Source organism: Stenella coeruleoalba (genome assembly GCF_951394435.1).
Source record: "Stenella coeruleoalba genome assembly, chromosome: 4".
Taxonomy (NCBI): domain Eukaryota; kingdom Metazoa; phylum Chordata; class Mammalia; order Artiodactyla; family Delphinidae; genus Stenella; species Stenella coeruleoalba.
Window position 1 is genome coordinate 86,290,690 of NC_137149.1, and position 26,022 is coordinate 86,316,711.

The window sequence follows — 26,022 nt, forward strand, 5'->3', positions numbered from 1 at the left end:
ATTTGTAGTAAACGTTCTTAATAGTTTTAGCATGTGCAGTAATCTTGTTTTCATATTATCTTTCCTTCTCTAGTTACTTCTGAACCTTAATAATGCTCAGCTTCAGCCACTACGGCTTCAGGTACCCCTACCTCAAAAATTATTTCAAGAATACATTTCTACCACTCATTTCTTGTGGTACTTGGTATGAGAACAAAATGTTTTCTGATTCTAAAATCTTAATTTTTAAAGTTATGAATTTGTCCTATATATTCTAACTACCATTTGTTTGAAGACTAAAGTAAAAACTATAATCAGGTGAACACTTATTTATTGAGAACTTGTTATATGCCGGGCACAAAGTCTCATAACTATGAGATATTTAAATTAACCATTTTACACAAAGTCATATTCAGCTAAGTGGTTAAAAAAAAAAAAAGAAGAAGAAGATTTGAAACCAGTCTGGCAACTGCAAAAACTGTAGCCTTTATCCACCTCATTCTGTCCCATATGTCACATTATGAGCACTGGGGATTTAGCATTGTTCCTGCTGCTTGCATGGCTCACAATGTGCCAGGATCTGCCCTTTTTTATAATGGAGCAATGGAAATATAGAAAATGTTTACATTTTGTCTCCTTCTTGCTCAGGAGTGATTTTAAATTCTTTTTGAAATGAAAGAGAAATGCTTCCTTTCTTTTGTGTCTTCCCAGGATCCATTTAATTCATGGATTCCTCCTTTCCCTGGGATTCTACAACAGCAGCAGCAGGGCTCAAATTCCAGGACTCTCCCGATTCCCTTTATCAACTCTCGACTGGTTTGCTGGACAGGTCCCAAATCAGATACCCTTCCCAGGACAGGTCAGTTTTGCCCAAGAAACCCGGGCAGGACAGCTGAACCCCTCACAGCCTCAAACACCACCGCAGACCAAACAGGGCCCTAATAAAATGTAAGTCGGACCTCTTCCATCTTGTTACCCAGAAGAGAGATAATGCACATGGAATGTGAAAAAGAATATGAACCAGCTTTGAAATAAGACAGGAGTTATTGAGCAAGAATTCTTTCTCATAATATATTTCTACCATCACTGGAAGTAATTCCTTATCTTTCTGATTTCTGTCATAAAAAATGCTATTTAAGTCAGCAGTCCAGGACAAATCAAAAGTGTTAAAACATGTCTTGGAAAGGATAACTAGGGAAATATCATCTTTAAAAAAAGGGCAATTTGCGTTAATGATGGTACACACAATAGATGACTTTTTGTCGTCATAGAAGTCTGCTAATACAAATTATACATTTGTATGGCTAGGTCTAAAGAAAACAGCTCTGGAATTTTAAATTAAAAAGTCAAGTATAACTTTTTTATAATTCCTTTTTTGGCAGGTTATGCCCTCTGTGTTCTCCTTCAAAATGCCTCGTGAACTAGCACAGGTAAATGAAAGGAATGCCATCACTCCTATACAGAGATGGCTGTATACCCTCTCCATTGAATGCTTCTTCTATATTTGTAGCTCTTATTCCTACAGCAGGGCTACAAACATGTACAGTGCTATCACGATCTAGATACCACCACTGCTGGGCTGGTAACAGTTTGTTAATATTAGGCTCACTTAAGAGCTCCAAAAGAAAGACCAGCCGAGACTCTTCAGGACCCTTGAGTTTCCAGGACATTACTTTGTTGGGAATTAAAGAGCTCACTAAGCCTTAGGTTGTGTTCTCTCTGCACCTAGAATGCTGGCATTTGGTAACAACTCTGGAGAAATACCATGGGCTGACTTTGCCCAACCCTAAATTTTGGTTCAGAGAAAGATGCATTAACCGGATAAAATACCATATGATACAGAGAGAGTTTTTCTGAGTTATGCTCAAAATATTTTCAGTTTAACTCCAATATTACAGTCAAATGGTGGTGATTTCCATTAAATAACAGAATCTTTAAAAAATGAATGCAAACTAGTAGAATCGTTAAAGTTATATAGAAAACCCTCTTAATGTTTGGGTAGTTAATTTTATAATATCCTGGGCTCAAAGAAATAGTGATATGGATAAATTATATTATTCACCAGCAGAATATTGACCGTTTTGTAAAACATTACACCACTTGGCTTTAATGTAATCATAATTATGTAATTTTGTCCACTCCTATTATAAAACAAAAGTTACCTCTAGACATTATCTCATTCCATGCCACAGCATTTAGAGAGTTAGATGCCTGACAAGTGGAATTACTTCATTTTAAGGATCAAGAAACTAAGTCTTTATGAGATTAAGTTCCCAATCCTGATGAAAATAAATAGCTGAGTTAGAATATAATTCTTCACCCTTCCTTTAACCACCTAACCAGTGGCTCTCCAACCTGGCTTTGCATTAGAATCTCTGGTGATGATTTTGAAAATTACAAATGCCTGGACCCTGTCCCACACCTAATGAATAAAAACCCCATGAGTAGATCAAAACTGATTATCTGTTAAAATGTTCAATTAGTGTTTTTGATCGTTAGCTAGGGTGAAGAACCACTGTACAAAATATACCTCTTCTCAAACCATAGTTATCATTTTTTTAGCTCTTATATCCAATAAGGTTTCATTTAATTATACAAGGAAAGAAAATAGCACACAAAACCCCATGTATGTACAATGATCCTCATTTTCTATAAACACATATGCATATACAGACATAAGTGCAAGCTAATACATGATAATGTGGGTGGTGAAATTGCAGGTGATTTTATTTGTTCCTTGTCTATTTCTGGATTTTTGAAGTATTCTACAATACTTATGGACTGTTTTAATAAAGTGGCAATTATTAAAGGAAATACATTCCTGAGAATTCATTCATTATGGTAGAATTTCTAATACCATGTTCTGCAGAATATATAGTTTCAAAAAAATAAATGGAAAATGCTGCACAGGCTGTCTTCTTAGATACTTGCAAAGTAATTTATATATAAAGTCCAAGGTGCCCTGTTAAAAAAGCCTGTTATTAGTTGAATTCACTACTTCCTAATGTGTCTGACCAAGCAACATTGAAACAAAGTCCAGTGTCACTTGCAATACAAGTTTACTCTAAAGTTTGGGAAGGACTGCTTCATGTGTTCTTTTGTTCATAAAATTGCTAAATACAAATCAGCTTTAATACAATATTGATATTAGAGGGTATTTTTTTTTTAAGTCTTGAACTAAAGGAAGCTCTTCTATACTTTTCTGTTTACAAATAGATGCTTCTGTACTACCCAGTTTACATGCTCCTACCCTGGGACCAGCCTCAACAAACAGTCGCACAGTCACCTCCGCAAACCAGACAGCTGCTGTTTGAGGAGCAGGTACTATAAGTGTTTGATTTTAGTTTGACTAGTTCCACCTGAGAATAAAGAAGATAAGGTAAATTTTCAGAGAAGAGAATATCTGATTATACTTAGTGCAAAAACTCAACAGCTTGAACTGGTGGTCATAAAAGGATATAGTGCTTTCTTTTAACATGTCACTAATTTGGAAATATACTCCAAGGCTGAATTTTGAAAGAGTAAAGTCAGTGAATGGACTTCAGCTGAATCAGAGGCCAAAATCTGAATCGTATTGGAAAATGAAGTTTTCTAACTTTTAAAAATCTACCAGCATCCCTTTTCTCATATACATGTGGTTATTATTTTTTTAAATAGCTACCATGATAAAAGGCACTTATGATCACCAGATCTTGAGGTAAAATTAGGTAACATTATTTTGAGTTTTGTGGACCTGCAATAAATTGGTAGAATTCTAATATAAATTCAGGTGTCTCATACATAACTAGATTTTAATTAGAATGGAAATTAGTTTTTTTTTTAAACTTATCATCACTTAAAACCTGCCTAATCAATTAGAGAAAACTGGAAATTATGCTTTAAATGACTGGTAGTAGTACTTCCAATTAAGTCATATTAACTTAAAGAGAAAGGGAGAGTTTTAACCTAGAAATTATATGGTGGTAAAAGGATGCTTGGTAATTTAACAATAATTTTTACCACCTAGGACATACAAACTTTCAAAAAAGTCTTTACTATAGTATAGTGTGTGTATATATATATATATATATATATATATATATATATATATATATATATTTCAGTAATCATTTACCACCACATTATGACAAAAATCATCAGAGCAAACCTAATGCATTTTTCTAAATTCTGACAGATGCCATTCTATACTGAATTTGGATATATTCCACGACAAGCAGAACCTGTAAGTAAACGTATACCTTTCACTAAAAAAAAAAAAAAAGGAACTAACTTTTGGAACTGCTTGCTTCACAAACTATTAAATCTATCATTGCCCTTTAGTCAAAAACCACCAGGAACACACCCCTAGTTGGACAAAATTGGATTTATCCACTCATTGTAACAGGGGAGAACACACACCATGGAGAACTGTGGGGTGTCTTAACAGGAAGGTATTGGAATGACTTCTTACAGGGTCTGGCCTTGTGTCAGGTGATTTTGGGAAGAGTTAAAGGAGTGATGGTTCACCTTGGATTGGGTGTTCTCAAGTAGTGGGGGTAGTTCTGTGATTGGGTAACTTTCCAATTCTTACCTAGAAGGTAATGGAGAGAGGCAAAGACTATGACTGGTAAAGAAACAGGAATTATTCAGATTAGCCAGGACCTAAGGATGCCTGGTATTTCATGCCTTGCACAGGGACCTTGCTTTGGACAAGATTACAAAGTGGTGTTGTTTTGATTGTACTTCATCATGCTCAGAGGCGACCTGTCTTATGTTGGTGTTCTGTAGGATTGTTAATGTACAACAGGAGAACATGAACGTCCAGAATAGAATGTCAGGACGGCTCCTGAAAACACTGCAGCAGAGCTATTGTGTCAGTCCATTTTCTCAGCGTCAGGAGCTGCTTTTCTCTTTCTCAAATCTAAATTATTTTGTTCGTTTTTAAGAAACTAATTGAAGAAGTTGGGAAGGGTTTAACTGCCTTGGGTGCAAAACAACATATTTTATCGATTAATAATTTAGACTTTTTTAAACTTTGCAATTTTTCAGGTTATGCCGAGAGGACAGCAGCAACCAGCCTTTGATCCCTTTCTAGGCACAGCTCCTGAAATTGCTGTGATGGTAAGTTTCCTTACCACACTTTGCTAGCTACTGTAAATAAGCAACTGACAACCTACAGGTCCCTGCATTACTGTTCATTTTAATGAAAATGTTATTATTCCACACAATTATTACTTCTTCCCCCTGTAATCATTTTCCAAGCAAGATTCAATTCACTCAGTTCATCAAATATTTATTGAGCGTTACTACATGCCAGATACTCTCCTTGGGTACACTCATTTAAAGTTAGGTATTAAGACACATCCATGTTTGCTGGCATATATTTATAGTCTTTCTAAAGGATAGATTATAATCTAGAAAATTAATAAAGGTATTTACTTCTCAAATAAAATCCTTGCTTTGCATCTCAATCCTATTGCTTTATATTCTTCCCAATTTTGACCTTGTCCTTGAACCTGTAACCACTTTTTTTTTGTCACCCTTATAGCCAGCAGGAGGAGTGTCACCATATTTACAAAAAAAAAATGATAAATTTTAAGCACGCCAATGCAGGAATTTTCATTCCTTCAACTTCACAAAAACCCAGCACAACAAATTTTTTTACTTCTGCTATTGACTCAACTATTACCCCAGAACTCATGGAAAAGAAGGTAGAGTAATCAAAGATTTATTTTATGTAAGAAATTGATGTCTAATAGAAAGTATAAAGTTAGTGCTTAATTTATAGGACTTAGTCTTAGAAATAATGACAGTTAAGATATAGTAGAATATATGGTCTTAACCTTGAATAGGAAGACCAATAATTGCTTACGGATAATCAATTAATCAGAATATAATTTAATTTTGATTTAATAAGAGCTTCTTATGCGTATCCTTTTTTCACTAGGCCAAGACCAATAGCCTAAAGGAACCATAAGATGTTATCCTAATCATTCAGAGTTTGGGGTAGGTATTTGCCAAGAGGCATGCCTTAAGTACCGTGACATGTTGTAAATTAAAAGAAAAAAATTATAAGGAGAACTAATGAAAAGGTGTACAACAAAATTAAAAAAATACAAAGCTAATAATAATTAAGAGATTTTAGCAATTTTTTAAAAATCAAAATAAATTTTTGAGGATCATGTCTGCCTATGCCATAAACTTGGTATAAACTCTGAAAGCACAAATAGTAAATATACTAGGTCCATGTAAAAGACATTCAACAGATACTATGTACAAAGTCAGTTCTCCCAAATCAACACTTCACTTTGCAAGCTAAAAGTTGTAATAATGCCAATACATCTGTATTAGTTTGGAATGAAATAAAGTATCAAAGTGATAAAACATTTGTACAATCACATGGGAATTTAAAATTCCATGATTTTTATTTTAAATATAACTTTAATTAATTACCTGTCCTAATGGGCTTGGTTGGCTATGAAGGTACTGGGTGTTTGATAGAAGTGCAGGTTGGGATGACTCCAAGAAGTAAAAAATACACACTAAAAAGCAAACAAAAAAAAAATTAGAAAAAAAAGCAGCTAACAATTTGGCCTGAAATGGAAAAGTAAAAGGCAAAGATTTTTGAAACCTCCTCCCTGCTGCCTATGAGTCTCTTCTGATTTCTCCTTCTGTGAAAATGAATACTTAAGATTCTTCAGATTTAAAAAAAAAGTCTATAAAATTACAGTCAGAAGTGAATAATGTGAGCAGCTCTTTAGAAGTCTCTTCTGTAATGTAACATTTCATTCAATGCAAGTTTCAAGCTTTTTAATCAGAAATACTAAGGGGATTTCAGTAGAGTGTGACCTTCTGCACCAATGCCAGAAAAGTATTTTATTTCTTTTTAAGCAATTTAGAAAATATCTAGGAAATATTACAGAAGACAGTCTAATGGTATTAAAATGTTCTTTTATTTTATTTTTCAGAGAAAAGATGTGGCAGTGCCTTGGATATCATTTTAGGCTATTTACTTCCTCAATGTTAACATCAGGTCTTTGAAAAATATAAAATATTTTGGCTCTTCTCCTGAACATTTTACTTATAAATAGTATTATACACTTTAAATGTCACAGAAAAGTGATGCAATCACTTAATAAGCCTTAGCCTTAGCTTTACAAAATTGTATTTCTTTTCAAATATCCTATCATTGCATAATCTGGAAAGTAACAACAATGAGAATAAAGAAAATATCAATTGCTGAATCAATTGTATAATTGCATTAATAAAGGAAGGCTCTGGAAAATGGTGGCATCAATGAGAATAAAGACATCCTGTCATTGGATTTACGAGTGTGGTGACTGACACTAATGAACTAAAGTATGTACTTAACTTTGACATATCATCTCATTATTCCTCCCAGGTCCGTTCAGCTAGATTCCTTCTGATGCCCTCCCTATTAAAATCAAAATTATTTGGTGACAGATGTCATTAAGTACACACTTCCAATATGACACAGATACACGGAGAGATGGCTGTCATCACCCAAAAGGATAGCTCCTCAAGAAGATGTATACTGGTTTGGAGAAGCAACATCTAGTACAAAATAGGGCATAGATTCTGGATTTCATCAGATGTGGCTTTCAATATGGCTTTCAACCTTCAGCAAGTCACCTAACCTGAGTCTCAGTTTTCTGGTGTAAAACAGAGATAACAATATTTACCTTTTCAAACTTTCTGAAAGGACTATGTGAAATAACACATGTAAGATATCTGGCTCATATGAAGTATGGCTGTCCCTTGAGCAACACAGTTTTGAACTGTGGGGATACAGTTATAAGCAGATTTTTTTCAATAAATACCTCCAACCATACTATACGATCTGCAGTTGGTTGAATCCTCGGATGAGGAACCACAGATGTGGAGTGCCGGCTGTAAATTTATACATGGATTTTTAATTTTTATTTATTTATTTTTTGCGATACGTGGGCCTCTCACCGTTGTGGCCTCTCCCGTTGCGGAGCACAGGCTCCGGACGCGCAGGCTCAGCGGCCATGGCTCATGGGCCCAGCCGCTCCACGGCATGTGGGATTCTCCCGGACCAGGGTACGAACCCGTGTCCCCTGAATCGGCAGGCGGACTCTCAACCACTGCGCCACCAGGGAAGCCCCTATACATGGATTTTTGACTGTGTGCGGGTTGGTGTTCCTAACTCCCACTTTGTTCAAGAGTCAATTGTACTCAGAAAATGTTAATTTTCTCCCTTTACTCGTGATTATGGAAGTACTTCTTAGTTATTTTCTCAGCTTTGAACTTTCAGCTGAAATTCTGAGAAAAAAAAATTGACATTCAATATACTTCATGTATTTGTATGTAGATGTGTATTGATGTGTGTGAAACTATTTGTATGAAAAGGAAAATGAATGAATGAGTGAATAAATAAATGAATGAACATGTATTAGGTGGTTTCAAGCAAATTTGGTTAATATTTTACTTTAAAGTTGATCACAATTCCTAGAATCATATCTTTTTCCAGCATTTAGTAATGTTATGACTCTGGAATATGTTACTTACTCTATAGAATAGTAACCCAATAATCACCTATTCTACCTTCATCCTATACATTGTCCTTTTTTTCCCTAAATTGGTGAGTTGAAAGTAATTCTGAGTAATTGACAGACCTCTTAATGTTGGACATGACATGGGGAGTCAAACGACAAGATGTCTGTTAAAACGCACGTTCGGCACTTAGGAACATGGTAATTCATGCTGAATGTTTAGAAAACATTCTGGAACATAGCAAGTATTCCACTTCTCTTTTTAAAGAGGATGAGAAAGGGGATGGTCAGAGACTAAAGAAGAGAAATGAGCACAACATAGCTCTTCTATTTGAAGGTACAGTGAAGAGAAGCAGAACTCAGGGAAAACCACAAAGCTCAAAGCATCATGCTATAATCGTCAAAAACTTGGCAGTATTAGGGGTTACAATAATAAATGCTTTGAAAATTACACAAGTTATATAAACACAATATTAACATATAAAATCATAAAATAGATAAGTTCTACATAAATAAAATAATGCAAAGATAAACATTGAGAAGTTCCTTCAAGAATAAATATTTTGATAAAAACATTAATATTAAGCTAAGCATGCCAAATTTATTTCTTTATTCTTGGCAATATTAAAAGAACCTTATTACTCTGGATGGTTTTTAAAAATCCAATTTAGTGACTCAGCTTAAAAACTTTCTGAATCTCAGACTGTTCGGTATCCAATCTGTTTCAGGAAGATGTTCAGTCTTAGTAAGGTATTCTTGAGCAACAACTATGTTTGAAAACATGAATACTATAATCACTATCAGTGAAATATTCTATATTTTCAGACTACTTTATAGAAGAGCTTTAAACTCTATCATTTTTGTTACTAAGGTTAGGAAGACAAGAGTGTACAGTTAACAGAAATATCGCCAGGATACATGCAAAGAACTATGTTTTATGTGTCTGTTTGTTTTAACCCTGGCATCCAAATCTCTCCATCCCAGGCCAGTGTAAGAAAGGCAAAGCAGAAAAACAGTTCAATTTTGAACAGATCTAACCAGAAAAACTTTATGTAGAATAATTTCTCTAGAATCAACATTGCTTATAGTTGATAATCCACACTTTAGCCTCAAAACTTTCCCTACCAACCTACTCCACTGGCTGCTTCCTATCTAAATATATTATAACAGCATTAGTTCAAGACTGATGTACAGAACCCATGCATGTTCTCACCTCCAATACTGCTTACACAACCAATCCATCATCATAGTCTTGCCATACTTTTAAATGTATAGTTTAAGTTTGATGAGTTTGATTTACATATACACATGTGCATACATATACATATAAATGTGTATACTTTGTAACTATCACTCCTATCAAGTTGCAGAACATTTCCACCACTCCACCTTCCTTCTCTTTTCTGGTCAATCTAGTCTCCCCATTCTCATGCCAAGCTACTACTTTCAAAAATAAAATTTCTATCACCATGTATTAATTTTGCTTGTTCTGGAACTTTACATAAATTAAATCACACACTATGTATTCTTTTGTTTGTTTGTTTTGTTTTGTATGTTCAAATTGTTGTTGTTGTTGTTGTTTTTAGTATAGTTTTTAGCACTTGTTATGATTGGTGGATTTGTTTTTTTCTGTTTGGTTTCTCACTTCTTTCTTTTTTAAATTTTTTAAAATTATTTTATTACTTTATACACTGTGTTCTTTTGTGGCAGCTTCCTTCACTCAGTATAATGCTTTTGTGATTCATTCACGTTATTGCTTAAATTGTATGTTACATTATATGAATATACTACAGTTTATTTATTCTCCTATTGAAGAACATTTGGGTTGTTTCTAATTATTTACCATTAGGAATAACAATGCTATGAACATTCTTGTACAAGTCCTTTTGTAAACATATGTTTTCATTTCTCTTGAGTAAATACCACAAAGTGGAGATAAATCATAGGGTAAGTTTATTATAACTAACTGCTAAGTAGTTTCCAATGTGGCTGTAACATTTTATACTCTGGTCAGCAATGTGTCACAATTCTAATTCCTGCATATTCTGGTCAACATTTAGAACTGTATTTTTAAGTCATTTCCATGAGTTCCTCTTCTATCAAACATCCCTTCAAAATTAACCTTCACAAAGTTTGACCTCTACCCTCTCTTCTCTCTCAGAAACCACTGGATGAACATTTCTATTGCTGTGACTTTAATAAACATATATAAGTTATCCCTGACTCCTAAATCTGTTCCTCAACCTAATATATTAAACAGTTCAGTCTATATCTACTCTAATATACTATATATTTTGCAGCTTTAATTTGCATTTGCCTGATGACTAACAATATGTTGTTTTTCTATGCTTACTGACAATTAGTATATCTTTTTTATTTTTATTTTTTTGCGGTACGCAGGCCTTTCCGGTTGCGGAGCACAGGCTCTGGACGCGCAGGCTCAGCGGCCATGGCTCATGGGCCCAGCCGCTCCGCGGCATGTGGGATCTTCCCAGACCGGGGCACGAACCCGTGTTCCCTGCATCGGCAGGAGGACTCTCAACCACTGCGCCACCAGGGAAGCCCTATTTTTTGAATCAATTTTTCAATCATATTCTTATGATTGATTTGTAAGAGCTTTTTACGTATTCTAGATAACATACTTGGCCCAATAAATGTTTTTGTGAATACTTTTTCCAGTCTGTAGCTTGTCTTTTCATTCATTTCTTAGCGTGGTTTTTGAGGATTGGAATGTTTGGGTTTTTTTTTTTTGGTGTAGTTAAATTTGTCAGTTTTTTGAAGGTTAGTGTCTAGTGTGCTAATAAAGAAGTCTTCACCTACCCCAAAGTAATGAATATATTCTCCTATGTTTTCTTACAGAATTTTTAATGGTTTAGCTTTTACATTTACATCTATAGTCATTGATTTTTGTGTAGAGTGTGAAGATAGGGGTCAAGGATAATTCTTTCCATAAAGATATCTAATCATTCCAGGATAATTTGTTTAAAAGGTTATCTTTTCCTTATTGAATTGCCTTTGTATCTTTATTGAAAATCAATAGACTTTATGTATCTGCATCTATTTTTGACTATTTTATTCCATTTAACTGCTTTTCTGTCTTTGCATCAACACTAAACAGTCTTTATTACTATAACTTTATGTCTTTTGCATTTCTATATAAAGTTTAGAAGTGGATTGTCAATTTCTACCCTGCTAAGTTTTAATAGATAGTGTTGAATCTCAAGACCAAACAGGAAATACTTGGCATCTTAACCATATTGAGTATTCCAGTTCAGGAACATGGTATATACTTATTCAGGCAATAATAAGAAAGAATTTTTTGACTTTAAAATGCTTATATAAAAATAGAAGAAATGTTTAGAATCAATGATCTAAGCCAGGGGTTGGCAAATTATAGGCTGAGGGTCAAATCTGGCCCATGTCTGCTTTTTTGTAAATAAAGTTTTATTGGAAGAGAGCCATATCCATTCTCTGACATATTATCTATGGCTGCTTTCACCCTACAATGTATGAGTTGGGTAGTTGCAACAGACTGTTTGGACCACAAAGACAAAAATATTTACTATCTGGCTCTTTCAAAAAATAAAAGTGGCCAGATAGTAAATTTATATTTTATATAAATTTTTATATTTATCTCTGAAACGTTCTGTGGTTCTCAGTGTAGAGGTCTTGCACTATTTGTTAATTATTTTTCTAAATATTTTTGTTTTTAAATTTTATTTTCTATTTTTAGCATATAGAAAGGCAGTTGATATTTTTTTTATATATATAGCAGGTTCTTATTAGTCAACCATTTTATACACATCAGTGTATACATGTCAATCCCAATCTCCCAATTCATCACACCACCACCACCACCCACCACTGCTTTCCCCCCTTGGTGTCCATACATTTCTTCTCTACATCTGTGCCTCAATTTCTGCCCTGCAAACTGGTTCATCTGTACCATTTTTCTAGGTTCCACATATATGTGTTAATATGCTATATTTGTTTTTCTCTTTCTGACTTACTTCACTCTGTATGACAGCCTCTACATGCATCCACATCTCTACAAATGACCCAATTTCATTCCTTTTTATGGCTGAGTAATATTCCATTGCATATATGTACCACATCTTCTTTATCCATTTGTCTGTTGATAGGCATTTAGGTTGCTTCCATGACCTGGCTACTGTAAATAGTGCTGCAATGAACATTGGGGTGCATGTGTCTTTTTGAATTATGGTTTTCTCTGGGTATATGCCCAGTAGTGGGATTGCTGGATCATACGGTAGTTCTATTTTTAGTTTTCTGAGGAACCTCCATACTCTTCTCCATAGTGGCTGTATCAATTTACATTCCCACCAGCAGTGAAAGAGGGTTCCCTTTTCTCCACACCCTCTCCAGCATTTGTTGTTTCTAGATTTTCTGATGATGATGCCCATTCTAACTGGTGCGAGGTGATACCTCATTGTAGTTTTGATTTGCATTTCTCTAATAATTAGTGACGTTGAGCAGCTTTTCATGTGCTTCTTGGCCATCTGTATGACCTCTTTGGAGAAATGTTTATTTAGGTTTTCTGCCCATTTTTTGATTGGGTTGTTTGTTTATTTAATATTGAGCAGCATGAACTGTTTATATATTTTGGAGATTAATCCTTTGTCTGTTGATTCATTTGCAAATATTTTCTCCCATTCTGAGGGTTGTCTTTTCGTCTTGTTTATGGTTTCCTTTACTGTGCAAAAGCTTTTAAGTTTCACTAGGTCCCATTTGTTTATTTTTGTTTTTATTTCCATTGCTCTAGGAGGTGGATCAAAAAAGATCTTGCTGTGATTTATATCAAAGTGTGTTCTTCCTATGTTTTCCTCTAAGAGTTGCAGTTGATTTTTGTACATTGAACTTGTATGCAATGATCTTGCTAAATACACTTATCAGTTTCCACAGTTGCTTTGTAGGTTCCATATTATTTTCCACCAAAAAAAAACCAAAAAACAAACAGGTTTTCTGGAAATAAAAATAATTTCACTTGTTTCTATTACTCTGTACATTTTTTATTCCTTTCCTCACTTTGTTACTCTGACTAGGGTATCCAGTGTAATGGTGATTAGAAAGAATAAAAGTGTATATACTTGCATTGTTACTGTTATTAGGAGGAAAGAATTCATTATTTAACAATTAAGTATGATGTCAGCTGAACATTTCCCATAAATTACCTTTAAGGATTGTGGAAATTCCCTTTTGGTGAGAAATCCTAGTTTGGTGAGAATTTTTATTATGAATGAGTGTTGACTTTTGTTAAATGACTTCTCTGCATTTACTGAAATAAAAATATGAATTTTCCCTTTGATTTGGTTAATGTAGTAAATTACATTGTTTCACTTTTAAATGTTCAATCAACCTTTCACTCCTGAAAAAAAAATGCTAATTTGTTATAATGTGGTATCTTTTAAAAATATTGCTTTACCTTATTCACTAATATTCCATGAATGATTTTTGCATCTGTGTTTGTGAACACTACTAGTCAACAATTTTATTCTCTCATAATGTCCCTGACAGTTTTATATTGGGGTTTGGTTTCATAAAATGAGTTGGGAAATGTTCTATTTATCTATATTTTAAGAGAGTTTGTGTATTACTGGTATTATTTCTTCTTTAAATGTTTGACAGACCTCACTGGTGAAACCATTTGAAACTAGAGCATTCTTTGGGGGAATATTTTTCATTATAATTCAATTATTTTATTAAATATAGGATTGCCTCAATGCTTAATTTCTTATGTAGTTTTAGCAAGTATGTCTTTCAAACAACTTGTCCATTTCTCTAAGTTGTCAAATTAATAGGCATGCAGATGTTAATCAGGCAACTTTATTTTCCTTTGAATGTCTGTCAAATCTGTAGTTATGGTCTCTTTCCATAATCTCTACTTCCTCTTCTTTTTTATTTATCTATCTAGTTAGGAGTTCATCAGTTCTGTATTAAATTTAAAAAAAAGTTTTGACTTCATTGAATTTTTTGTTTGCTCAGTTTTTATTTAATTGATTTTTGTTTCTTCTTATTTTCTTTATTCTATTTGCTTCTTAAGACAAACGCTTGTAACAGGTGTCAGTGAACTTTTTTTTGAAAGGGCCAGATAGTAAATATTTTTGGCTTTGTGGTCCAATCAGTGTGTTGCAACTACCCAACTCATACATTGTAGGGTGAAAGCAGCCATAGATAATATGTCAAAGAATGGATATGGCTGTCTTCCAATAAAACTTTATTTACAAAAATAACAGACATGGGCCAGATTTGACCCTCAGCCTGTAATTTGCCAACCCCTGGCTCAGATCATTGATTCTAAACATTTCTTCTCTTTTTATATAAACATTGTAAAGCCAAAAATTTCTTTCTTATTATTGCCCTCCTTTTTAACTCATGAGTTAGAGAGAAATATGTTGATAAATCTCTAAATATTTGGGGATTTTCAACATATGTTATTGTTAATGATTTGTAATTAAACCCATTTAAATCATATTCTGTATCATATGAGAACATATTTTATACCATTTTATTCCTATGAAAGTTATTGATCCTAGTCAATGGCTCAGACTTTGGTCTGTCTTGGTGACTATTTCCTGTGCACTTTAAAAACAATATATATTCTGAAGTTGCTGATCCCCATGTTCTAGAAATATCGCTTAGATCAACTTGATTAATTGTGTCATTCAAATTTCCCCTATTTTGTCAGTTAAATATAAAAGTGAAAGTCTGAAACTGCAATTGTTGATTCATTTATTGTGCCTGCTTCTGTCAATTTTTTCTTCATATATTTTGAAGCTCTGATTTTATGTACACATCTGGGACTAATATGCTCTTGAGGAACTGACCTTTTAAATCATTATGACATGACCCTAATTAATCTCCAATAATATAATTCATTTTGAACCTTATTTTGTCTAATATTAATGGTGACATGCAAGCTTCTTCTGATTAGTGTTTACATAATATATCTTTAGCATCCTTTTCTTTCAGTTTGTCTTTATATTTAAAGTGTGTGTCTTATAAACAGCATATAGTTGGTTCTTGTTTTTTAACCAGCCTCAACATTTGTCTTTTAATTGAAATGTTTAGTCTATATAAATTTGGTGTAATTATTGGTATGATTGGGTTTAAGTACATCCGTTTGCTTTTTGTTCTCTATTTGTTACCTGTGTTTTTGTTTTCCTGTTTCTTTTTTGAGTTAAACATGTATTATTATTTTTCCTATCCATCTCCTTTATAGGCTACTTAGCTAATAGATATGTATCATTTAGTGTTTCTATGAAAATTATACTATATATCCTTAACTTATCATGGTCCATCTGGAATTAATATCCTCTCTCTTTACAGGTAACAAAATTATTTTACAATAATATAATACCATTTACATCTCTATTGTCCTTTGTGCTAATGTTTTCATGTATTTCACTTTACGTCCATAAATTTTTAAAGATTTTAGAAAAAAGAAAAAATATGTTTATACTTACTGACATATTTACCAACTTTAGTGCTATTCCTTACTTCCTATAGGTATGATTTTTATTGGTATAATTTCACTTTAACCTCAAGAACTTTCTTTAAATTTTACTTAGTTTGTGTCTGATGATTGTTAATTTCCTCCACTTTTATTTCTCTTAAAATTCTTTTATTAAGCCCACATTTTTATAGATTATCTTTCTGAATGTAGAATTCTAAACTTACAGATTTATTTCTTTTTACACTTTGAAGATGTCATTACATTATCTTCTGGCCTCCACCGATTCAGATAAAAAGTCAAGCATCAGTCATACTGATGTTTTCCCATATGAAATTGCCTTTCTTCTTGAGCTGCTTTTGAGACTTTCTCTATATCTTTGGTATTAGGTGGTTGACTATAATAGGCAAAAGTGTGGTTATCTTTATATGAATCCAAATTGCTGTGCACTGACTTTCCTGGATTTGGCATTGGTTTTTGACCAAATCTGGAAAAAATTTTCTCAGTTCCATTTTGACTATTTTTCTGTTCCATTTTCTCTCTTCTCTCATTCTAGAACTTCAATAATGTGTACATTAAATTACTTGATATTATCCCTCAGATCATTGAGCCTTTGTTAATTTTTTTTTTCTGAGTGGTTCAGTTTGGAAAATTTCTATTGACCTTCTTCAAATTCATTGCTCTTTTCATCTATTATATCTAATCTGCTTCTACTATTAATCTCTTCCAATGAATTTTCATTTCAGGATTTTAAAATTTAAGTTCTGGGATTTTCTTTTGATTTTTCAACAATTTTCTTATCTTTTCAGAAAATTTCCAACATTTCACTCAATACATTAATCATATTTCTATAAATCCTTCAACATGTTTAATCCTATTTACTTGAACATTCTTATATGTTGATTTCAATAGATTGTGGGTCTGTTTCTATTGACTGATTTTACTTTAGAGTATGGGTAACATTTCCTTGTATGATGGCTAATTTTATCTGTCAGCTTGACTTGCAGCAGAGTGTCTAGATTAAATATTGTTTCTGAGTGTATCTGTGAAACTTTTTCTGCACAAGATTAGCATCTAACTCAGTGGACTCAGTAGAGTAAATTGTCCTGTCCAAAATGGGTGGGCAGCATCCAATCTGCTGACACCCTGAATAGAACAAAAGGCAGAAGAAGAATACTTTGTGGTTAGTCTAAATCTTCTCTTACTCAAATAAAAATGTATTATCTTTTTAATATATAGTTGTTTAAAGTATATAAAACTAAAAGACTATCTTTTTTACATGTTGTAGCCTTTTGTCCAAACAGGTTGGAATGTAACCCCTTTTGATATAAAAACAAATTTTTAAATAACAGATTATATAACTATTTAAAATCTCTACAGCTTCCTTATGATTCACTAAGTAGATTTTTCCCTAATTCATTTCCTATTACTTGTGGTTAGGAACTGACTAATTCTGTATTCCAGTTACACAGTTTATTAGATTTATGATCTTAGATATTTAACTTCTAAGCCCCCTTTTCCTCATCTGTAAAATAAGAATAATTGCATAGCTTATCCCATAGGGCTATGGTGAATATATACAATGTATTTCATGTAAAGCATTTGTCAGCTTCTAGCACATAATCTTTTTGACAATGGTAATAGTGAGTAATGTAAAGCTAACAGAACATTTTCTAATTATGTGGATCCTTTAGGATTTAGTATAATTAAAATCTTTATTAAATACAGAAAACTTTTTATATTTTGATAATTCAAGAATAAAAATAAGGGGGGAAACTTGAAATTATGAACCATGAACATGGTAAGATCAGATATGTATCTGAAGGAGACTCACAGTTTGACTTTTGATTGTAACACACTGCCATATAGAAAACAGCATTTTTATTTAAATTGTTAAAGCTATGAGGCAAACAGGAAACAAATGTTGTCATTGTTATTTTAATGCTGAATAAATGTGTGGTTATAAAAGATTAAGAGACTTGTCCAAGTTAAGTGGAGGAGTATGATTCAGATCCTGGATGCAAGACTTTGTAGGCCACTTTCTTAACCTCTACATGAGAAGAACCATCGGCAGAAAATGTCTACTCAAGAGGAACCACAGGAAGTGTCTACAGAGCTGTGTGTAACACAGACAGGGTAGCAGTACTGTAAACCATGTTTTATATCAAACTATTTAGGTTCTGCTTAAACGGTTTAGAAAAAAATGTAATAGTTCATAGAAGGAAGTCATTGATTTTTTAAGGTTTCTTATTTAACCATTACTAAGTTGAATTTTAGAAAAGAAAATATTTATTTTACAGAGGGAAAGGGAAACTTTTGGAATGGGCTACATAAGCTGTTTGTAATATAGGTCAAATACAGCAATGTGGGCTTTGTAAGCCGTTTATTACATATATCAAATATGAGGATTTCCATCATTAGATCCACACAAAAATAACAAATTACTAATAGAACTTGGTATAAAATTCAAATTATCCTGATAAAATTATGTCTCATGAATATAGGGCAAAGTAAATAAACAGAGATTTTCAGCAGTCGGCCTTTGGACTTCAAGCTATGGTGTAATTGATAAAGAACACCAGGAAATAACCAAAGCAATTTCTGAAAAACCTAACTTGTTCTCTCAGTAAGTATTTATTAAGCACATACTGGGTGCTAGTGTGAGCCAGGCCCATTCCAGGGAACAGCACGGTGGACATGGGGCTGTCCGGCCATGACTATGTCACTTGCTGGTGCTGACTCCAGGCATGAGAACTCTAGGACCACTTTCCTTTTTAACAGCTGGGGGTCAGGTGTGCCATAAAGACTGGGGAATTGACAACCACTCAATTCTACAACATTGACACATAGATTCTGATTCTATTACAGGAATCCACAGTCACTAAAGTCACTTTTAGTTAGATGTATAACATTTTCAGAGGCTTTGAAGAGAATTCAGATTTGTCTGCATCCATTCTCTTAGAGGGAAGACATCCCAGACTTTTTAATATAAAATTCCTCCTGAGCATTGATATGTATGCAAGCCTATTAATAGTTAGCTCATTTCTCATGGCTTTCAAGTCACAAAAAAAGAGAGATAATGCCTAAAGAAAATATATGTACTAAATTTCTACAAACTATTTCTAACATATAGCAAATTTATATATATTACAAGATGTGGAAAATAAGATGTGGAACAAGATATTTTTGCTCTCTTATTGAAGTAATAGTGAGTTAATCCACTGCTAAGCCTTCCCATAGTGTGGCTTACAATGTGTATTTCCTTACCACTAATTCTAATCTTTGATGAGAATACACCTATGGGATTTTTTATTTTATTAATTGTTAAACTTGTTCTAGCAGGAATTTTCATCTCTGTTTAACACCCAGTCTGAGAGTATTATAACTGAAAGAGTACAGAGAGCTCATCTAACCAATTCCATTGGCTACGCAAAAATCCCCTCTACTACACCTCAGCTTGTGGTCACTCAGCGTTTCCTTGAATATCTGCAGAGATAGGTGGTTTTAACTTAAAACAATTTTTTTATAGGTTATTTTTAATATCTTGATATATTAATGTTTCACTTCTGCCCTCTGAGTTCCCCACAATGAACCTAAAGTCTCTTTCCTACTATAGACTGTTCGGCTTCTGAAGACCACTCAATGGACAAACATTCAGGTTGCTCTTCCTTGGGTTATCCTTGCCATTTGAAGGACAGCCAGGTGCTGAAGACTTTGCACAGGAGATTCTTGTATCTATAATTTTTGTTCTGTTAGGCAAGGGTGATTTCTGTTTATTAGATTCTAGGCATTTGAGTTCAGATTAACACGAGAAAGGAATAGCAGCTTCGATTGCCTGAATTCAGCCAGCGTTACAGCTTGTTAATACGTGGTGGGTTGCTGTGTGGAGAGTAGTTAGAGCACCAACCAGAAAGAATAAAATTCCCTCCTGATACTGCTTGACTTCAAAATTCCCTACTTATTTTCAGATTTAACTAACATATCAAGCCCTTATCTGGTTCTAATTACTACATAAGGTGCTTCCATATACCTTGATATTAGCCAAAAAACCTAATCATCTGAGGAACCCTAGGATGTGTGGCAGGAGTCTGATTTACTCAAAACTTCAGATCTGATGCTGATGAGCCATCATTTATGAAGTCAGACTGCATGCTGAGTGTTTTTATACATTTCATTTCACTTAATTCCCAATTCCAGAGGTAATTATCTTTATCTTCACTTTAAAGATAAGAAAACTGAGACTCAGAGAGTATAACTTTCCTACTCATAGCCAATAAGGAAGATCTAAAAATATAAACACCAGTCTCAAATCTACAACTCTTTCTAACTCATGCAGCTTGTGGGTATTTATGGCTGACGTCTTCATTATTCCTGCCACATAGTAGTAGCTAGAATTTCAAGAACCGGATAACCATGGCTTTATGCAACTTGCTAGCTTAATCAGGACTACTTGTGGGCCTACACAAATGGAAATCAAAGATTAGGAAAGAAAAAAGTTCTCATTAGAAAGGCAAATACTTCATTATCTTGCTTATATGTGAAAACTAAACAACAACAACAAAACTCACAGAAACAGGACTATCAGGGGTTAGGGAGTAGAGGAAATGGGCAATGGTTGTCAAAGGGTACTAACTTTCAGTTGTAAGATGAATAATTTCTGGAGATCTAACGTACACCATGGTGACTACAGTTAACAATACTCTCTTGTATACTTGAAAGTTGGTGAGAGAGTTATATCTTAAATGTTCTCACAACACAAACACACAAAGCTAACCATGTGAGGTGATCCATGTGTTAACTAACCATATTATGGTAATCATTTCATAACGTATACATATATCAAACCATTACATTGTACACCTTAAACTTACCCAATGTCACATATCAAATATGTCTCAACAAAGCTGGAAAAAATATTATGTATTTTAAAATATTTATGAATGAAATTATTATTTTTAAAACACTTTTTCAGTTGTGTGTGTGAGTGTGTATACTCAGTTATGACATATCATGCATTTTTTTTCCTATGAGTTTCATTTTAAAAGGTTTAAAAGCCACTTTGGAAGAATATGATGAAGATGGGTTGGAGAGAGGAGAATATTGGAGACAGAGAATCTAATTAAGAGGCTATAGTAACAATCCAAAAGAGAATGAAGGACTAAATTAAGGAAATGGCAATAGAATGGAAGAGACTGAGTCCTGGAATACACAAAAAGGAGAAACTTAATTACCTTTATGCCAAAGGGAAGGGACAAGGAATGGAAAGGATAGAGTGAGTCTTAGATTTCTGGCATGGATGAATGATTGACTAATGACCATCGACCATCAGCTGAGGAATTAAATAAAAGTGAGGAGAGATTTGGAGGGGAAAATAATAGGTTCAGTTTAATTCAAACTGAATATATATATATATATATATATATATATATATATATATATAATTCATACCCATCAGACATCTAAGTGGAATATGCAGTTAGATTAAGACTTCAAGCTAAAGACATAGGTCAGGGAGTCAGAAGTAAATTACATTATGCAGAGCACATGTAGACTAAATAAGTAAGTGGTCATGTACAATGAACTGAGGAAAAAGAATCAGCAAAGTCTTAAGGGTGTTATCAAAAAAGCTGAAAAGGAACAAGAGAAGTGGTTTTAAGAAACCCAGGGAGAGAAAACTAGTTTTCTAAGAGGGAATATTCGTCACTATTAAATACCAAAAAAATGTCCATAACGTGAGGTCAGAAAAGCATTTATTATTTCCACAATTAAGAGGTAGCTGGCAGCTTTGGTCAGAACAATTTCAGATAGGTGTAAGAAATTGAAACACACTCGTAAGATAAGGAAGTGAATAGTATGTTATACACACGTGCATACAAGTACATACATACACTTGCATGTGCACACACACACGCACACACACACAACCTGTTATCCTAGTCCTGGGGAAACTGACTCTAACCCCAGCTTGGTTAAAATGAAAAATGATATCCAACAATATACTAGTTTTAATAAATTAGGTTTCTAACCGAAGCAGTTTTCTTTGAATCAGTGAGATGAGTTTGAGTGTTCAATTATAGGCAAAGAAAGTTTAATGTTTCTCTGGTTTTGCACTGATTTTTCTAACCTTCTGCTACAGTGACAGTACAAAGCACTAGTTAAGAGTGTGGGTTTTTAGAACCAAATTGCTGGTATTCAGTACCATCTCTGCCAGAGTACTAGTTATGATACCTTAGACCTGTTATTACTGCTCAGTCTCTTTATCTGTAAAATGGGGATGATGTTGATAATAGTACTTTGCTTTTGGAGTTGGTTGTTTTGAGGATTAAATGTTATAATACATACAAAGTGCTTAGATTTGTGCTTGAACACTTAAAGTCCTCAAGAAATGTTAGCTGTTACTATTTTTCTGAATTCTCTTGAGAACTAATTCTAGAAAGAATAAAAGGAAAAGAAGGGACATTGATGCAATGCTACAATTTGGTTCATATAAAACTCTGCTGAAATAGAAATTGAATGCAAGTATGCAATATTTTTGAGGGCTCTTAAATAAATATGATAAAAAGCCTAAGTTTTATGCATGTACATTTAAAGTGATTCTTGAATTTTTTGAGGGCTCTAGTTTTTAGTCCTATGTTTGATGGTTGTACACCTTATGTTGTGTTAAGTGCATCTTTAATTGAAAAACAGAATATCGTGTTTCATAAGGTAACCAAGATGCTTTGATGCTTCCAAATATGGTGCATGAAACTCCAACCCTGCTCAATAAAATCAAAGAGCTGAAAGTAGAATCATGCAAAAGGTTTTAAACCCATACTTAACATTTTTAAGATTATTTCTTTTCTTAAAATTACAACACTACCAAAAAACTTTCCAATAGATTATAACCAATACCAATAGGATGTTGAGAAAATAAATTTTTAATCATAGAAGTTAAAGAAAAAAATTAAATAAGAGCACAGAGCAACATTACATGAAGTGACAAGCTTTGAATACACAAATCATACAAATTTGAAAAGAAACCACAAATATTTGCATTTGGTAGTCACTCAGCCAAAGTTTCAATGAAACGGTAAATGTCAATTATTCCCCAATTTCAACATATTGTGATAGTTGATGATTCAACAAATAACTGATCCCAGGGAGAGGCCCTCAAACCGCAGACTTCTTCATTCCATTCACTTCTGAGTATATAAAATAGCTGTGATATTCCAGGGCCAGTCACTTTCCATTTCTTATAACAGCATCCAAGAGAAGGAACTGACTGGGAAGTTTGAGGTAAGAGAGATCTTAAGTATCATTCATCTTAATATATCAAGATAAATTATATACCTTTATATAATATATATTATCTAGATAGATAGAGATATATACATGTATCCAGGAAACTGTCAAAATTAAAATTATTGAGACTGTCATGTAAAGGTTGCTTGAATTTGTAAACTTTAAGTAATTAAACAATCATTTGGGGTATACATATTTGATTTTTCTTAAAATCACCACCAAGCTATAGTAAGTGCATACTTTAGAAGGACCATAAATAAATCTTTGCAGGGCTGGAGTGCTGGTGGCACACTGAGACTGTAAACAAGAGTCTCAGTCTCATCAGTTTTAATTTTATGGGTTTAAGTCAGCAAATAAAGGGAACATGCACTACCAGATATTCTCTGAAGTATGAACAGGTGCCAATTTATTTGTAGCCTCCTGTTTTATCTTTAAAATTTGCTATATTTACATTCCATTCTATAATATATCATGTTGACTTTAACATAAAAATGACTTGGGTTTTCCTATAAATCCTTGAATGAAACTGATGCTCCAGGAAGATGCATCTAATTTATTCGGAGACATAGTATGTATTCCCCAGCATACGGCAATATACTGCTATGGGTACCACAGCTTGAGAAGTAGAAAAATAAAAGGTCGTAGTTAGCAATTATGCTAGGTCCTGACTACAGGATATGGTCTGGAAGAGTCTGTGATATGGTTTATTTACCTCATTGCTTAAGGTGGTTTTAAATAATCCTTGAAATCAGTTTATAGTTTCCCTATTGTATATGTTCAGCTTGAATTCTACCCTCTCCAAAACTATTTCCTTGATTTATCTCTGTTTTATTCTATATGTTCTCAGTATTTTGTAATTTCTAGGTATAGTATTTATCACAACTTGCCTTACATTATAAAAGTATCTGTCTTTTCTTACTAGCTGCCAGAGGGCAGAAATTATGTCTCTGACAAGCACTTAGCACAATGCTTTGCACTTAGAAGTTATACTATGTGTGTGTATGTGTGTTTGTGAAATGTATGTGTGTGTGTGTGTGTGTGTGTGTGTGTGTGTAAAACTTTTACTCTTAGTTACCTATATTGCCCATCTTCCTATAGAATTCTGAACTTGACTGGAATTTTAAATTCCTGTCTTGTCACAATAGTAACATCATCTGGTATTTTTTTTAAACCCATTTTGAATTTTGATTAATATGACAAAAAGTAAAGACAAAGTTCAAAACTTGAGTACATTTTTTCTTTTACACTTTATTTTTCTGTCTCATAGATATTTAGAAAACATCAAGAGGTGGTGAAATCCTCCTAGAATCTCCATTAATCACCTCAAAGCCACCCTCAAATAATAATAATGACATGGGCAATTGGCATTTTCCTCAATGTAAAATTAATTAAATAATCTTTGTAATATATTGACCTATAACAGTGTGCTTAGTAAGGTCCATGAAAGCAGGGACGTTCTCAACTGCCATCTATAACCAATACCTAGAATAGTGTTTGACAATCAGTCATCAAGAAATACTTTATGAATAAATAACTGAATAAATATGAGGGCAACGTGAAGAAAAGTCCCCTAGCCTAGCCCACTTTCCAATCTGATTGCCTTTCCCAGACCCCTCCTATGTTCTCCAGTGTTGCCTGCATCTACACCATGACAAAGAGAACTAACAACTAATGATACCATCCTATAGGGAAAACTGCCCATTTGTGTTTGAAGTCAAATATTATATACATGTGTATTGTATTCATGACAAAATATTTTAAAATGCAAGTTTCTATGTTTTATTGTCTACTTCTCTATTATATAATATGATCATTAGTTAAATATTTAATTTAGCTAAGATTTCTCAAACATTTATTAGCAATTATAACTGACATAGTATAACAATGTGTATCAAAAGATAAGGAGCCTACAATAGATATTAAAGTAGAACAAAATGCTTTGGAAATGTCCTTTACCAAATGTCAAAAATAGATCCCTTCGAACAGCATGGAATTTTGGGGGGGTGCCTGGGAAACAATGCAAATAATCTGTCACCTAAATTAATTTCATGGTCATTATTATATGGAATGTTTTTTTGAACTTATTGAGATCACTAAGTAACTGCTTATCCCCACACTAATAGTCTCTGTATAAACCAAGGCCATATTTCTTTCCAGAAGCTACTTATTACCGTGTACAGAGAAGTATTATTCTTAAATAATATGTGAATATATTTTTTAAAAGAATTGATGCAACATCAAAATTGCAAAATACATTTGATTCTACCTAAAAAATAATGTTCTCCAAATAGGTTGATGCCCTAAGATTGTTAAGTAACTGGTCCAAGGTCAAAGAGCTATTAATAACATAATTTGTACTACAACTAGATCTTCTGAATTTGTGTTAGCAAATAGGTCTTTCTATTACTCTGAGAAAACTTCTGAATACGATGAAAGTTCTCCTTCTGCTCACAGCCATCTTGGCAGTAACCATTGGTTTCCCAGTGAGTAGTTCTACATTCCAGAGTATTTATTGGTTTTTTTTGGGGGGGGGGGGTAGTGTTTTCTTTGGTTCATGTTGATTCATGAATCTTAGAAATTTTTTTCTATTTTAAGCATGTCTAATATTTGGCTTTTTAACATTGTATTCTATACAATTTATAATTCATATACTGTTCAGTGTGTAGATTAATTCCACATAGCCTTGGTGCAGTGGTGAATTTGAGGCATTTAGAATAAATATTAACACTTTTCAGAAAAATAATTTCTACAATATTTTCTGGAAGCTCAAATTCT

General features: G+C 33.4%; 1 protein-coding gene across 1 annotated transcript; it reads left to right on the forward strand.

Annotated features, from left to right (window-relative positions):
• Positions 1–396: 396 nt before the first annotated feature.
• On the forward strand, positions 397–5,935 carry ODAM (odontogenic, ameloblast associated; the record flags this gene model as incomplete). Its single annotated transcript, XM_079919821.1, is given in 9 exon segments — positions 397–747; positions 749–925; positions 1,362–1,409; positions 3,196–3,300; positions 4,154–4,201; positions 5,008–5,079; positions 5,507–5,536; positions 5,538–5,669; positions 5,906–5,935. Coding segments are annotated over 9 exon segments (738 nt in total). The 5' UTR covers positions 397–651.
• Between the last annotated feature and the right edge of the window lie 20,087 nt (positions 5,936–26,022).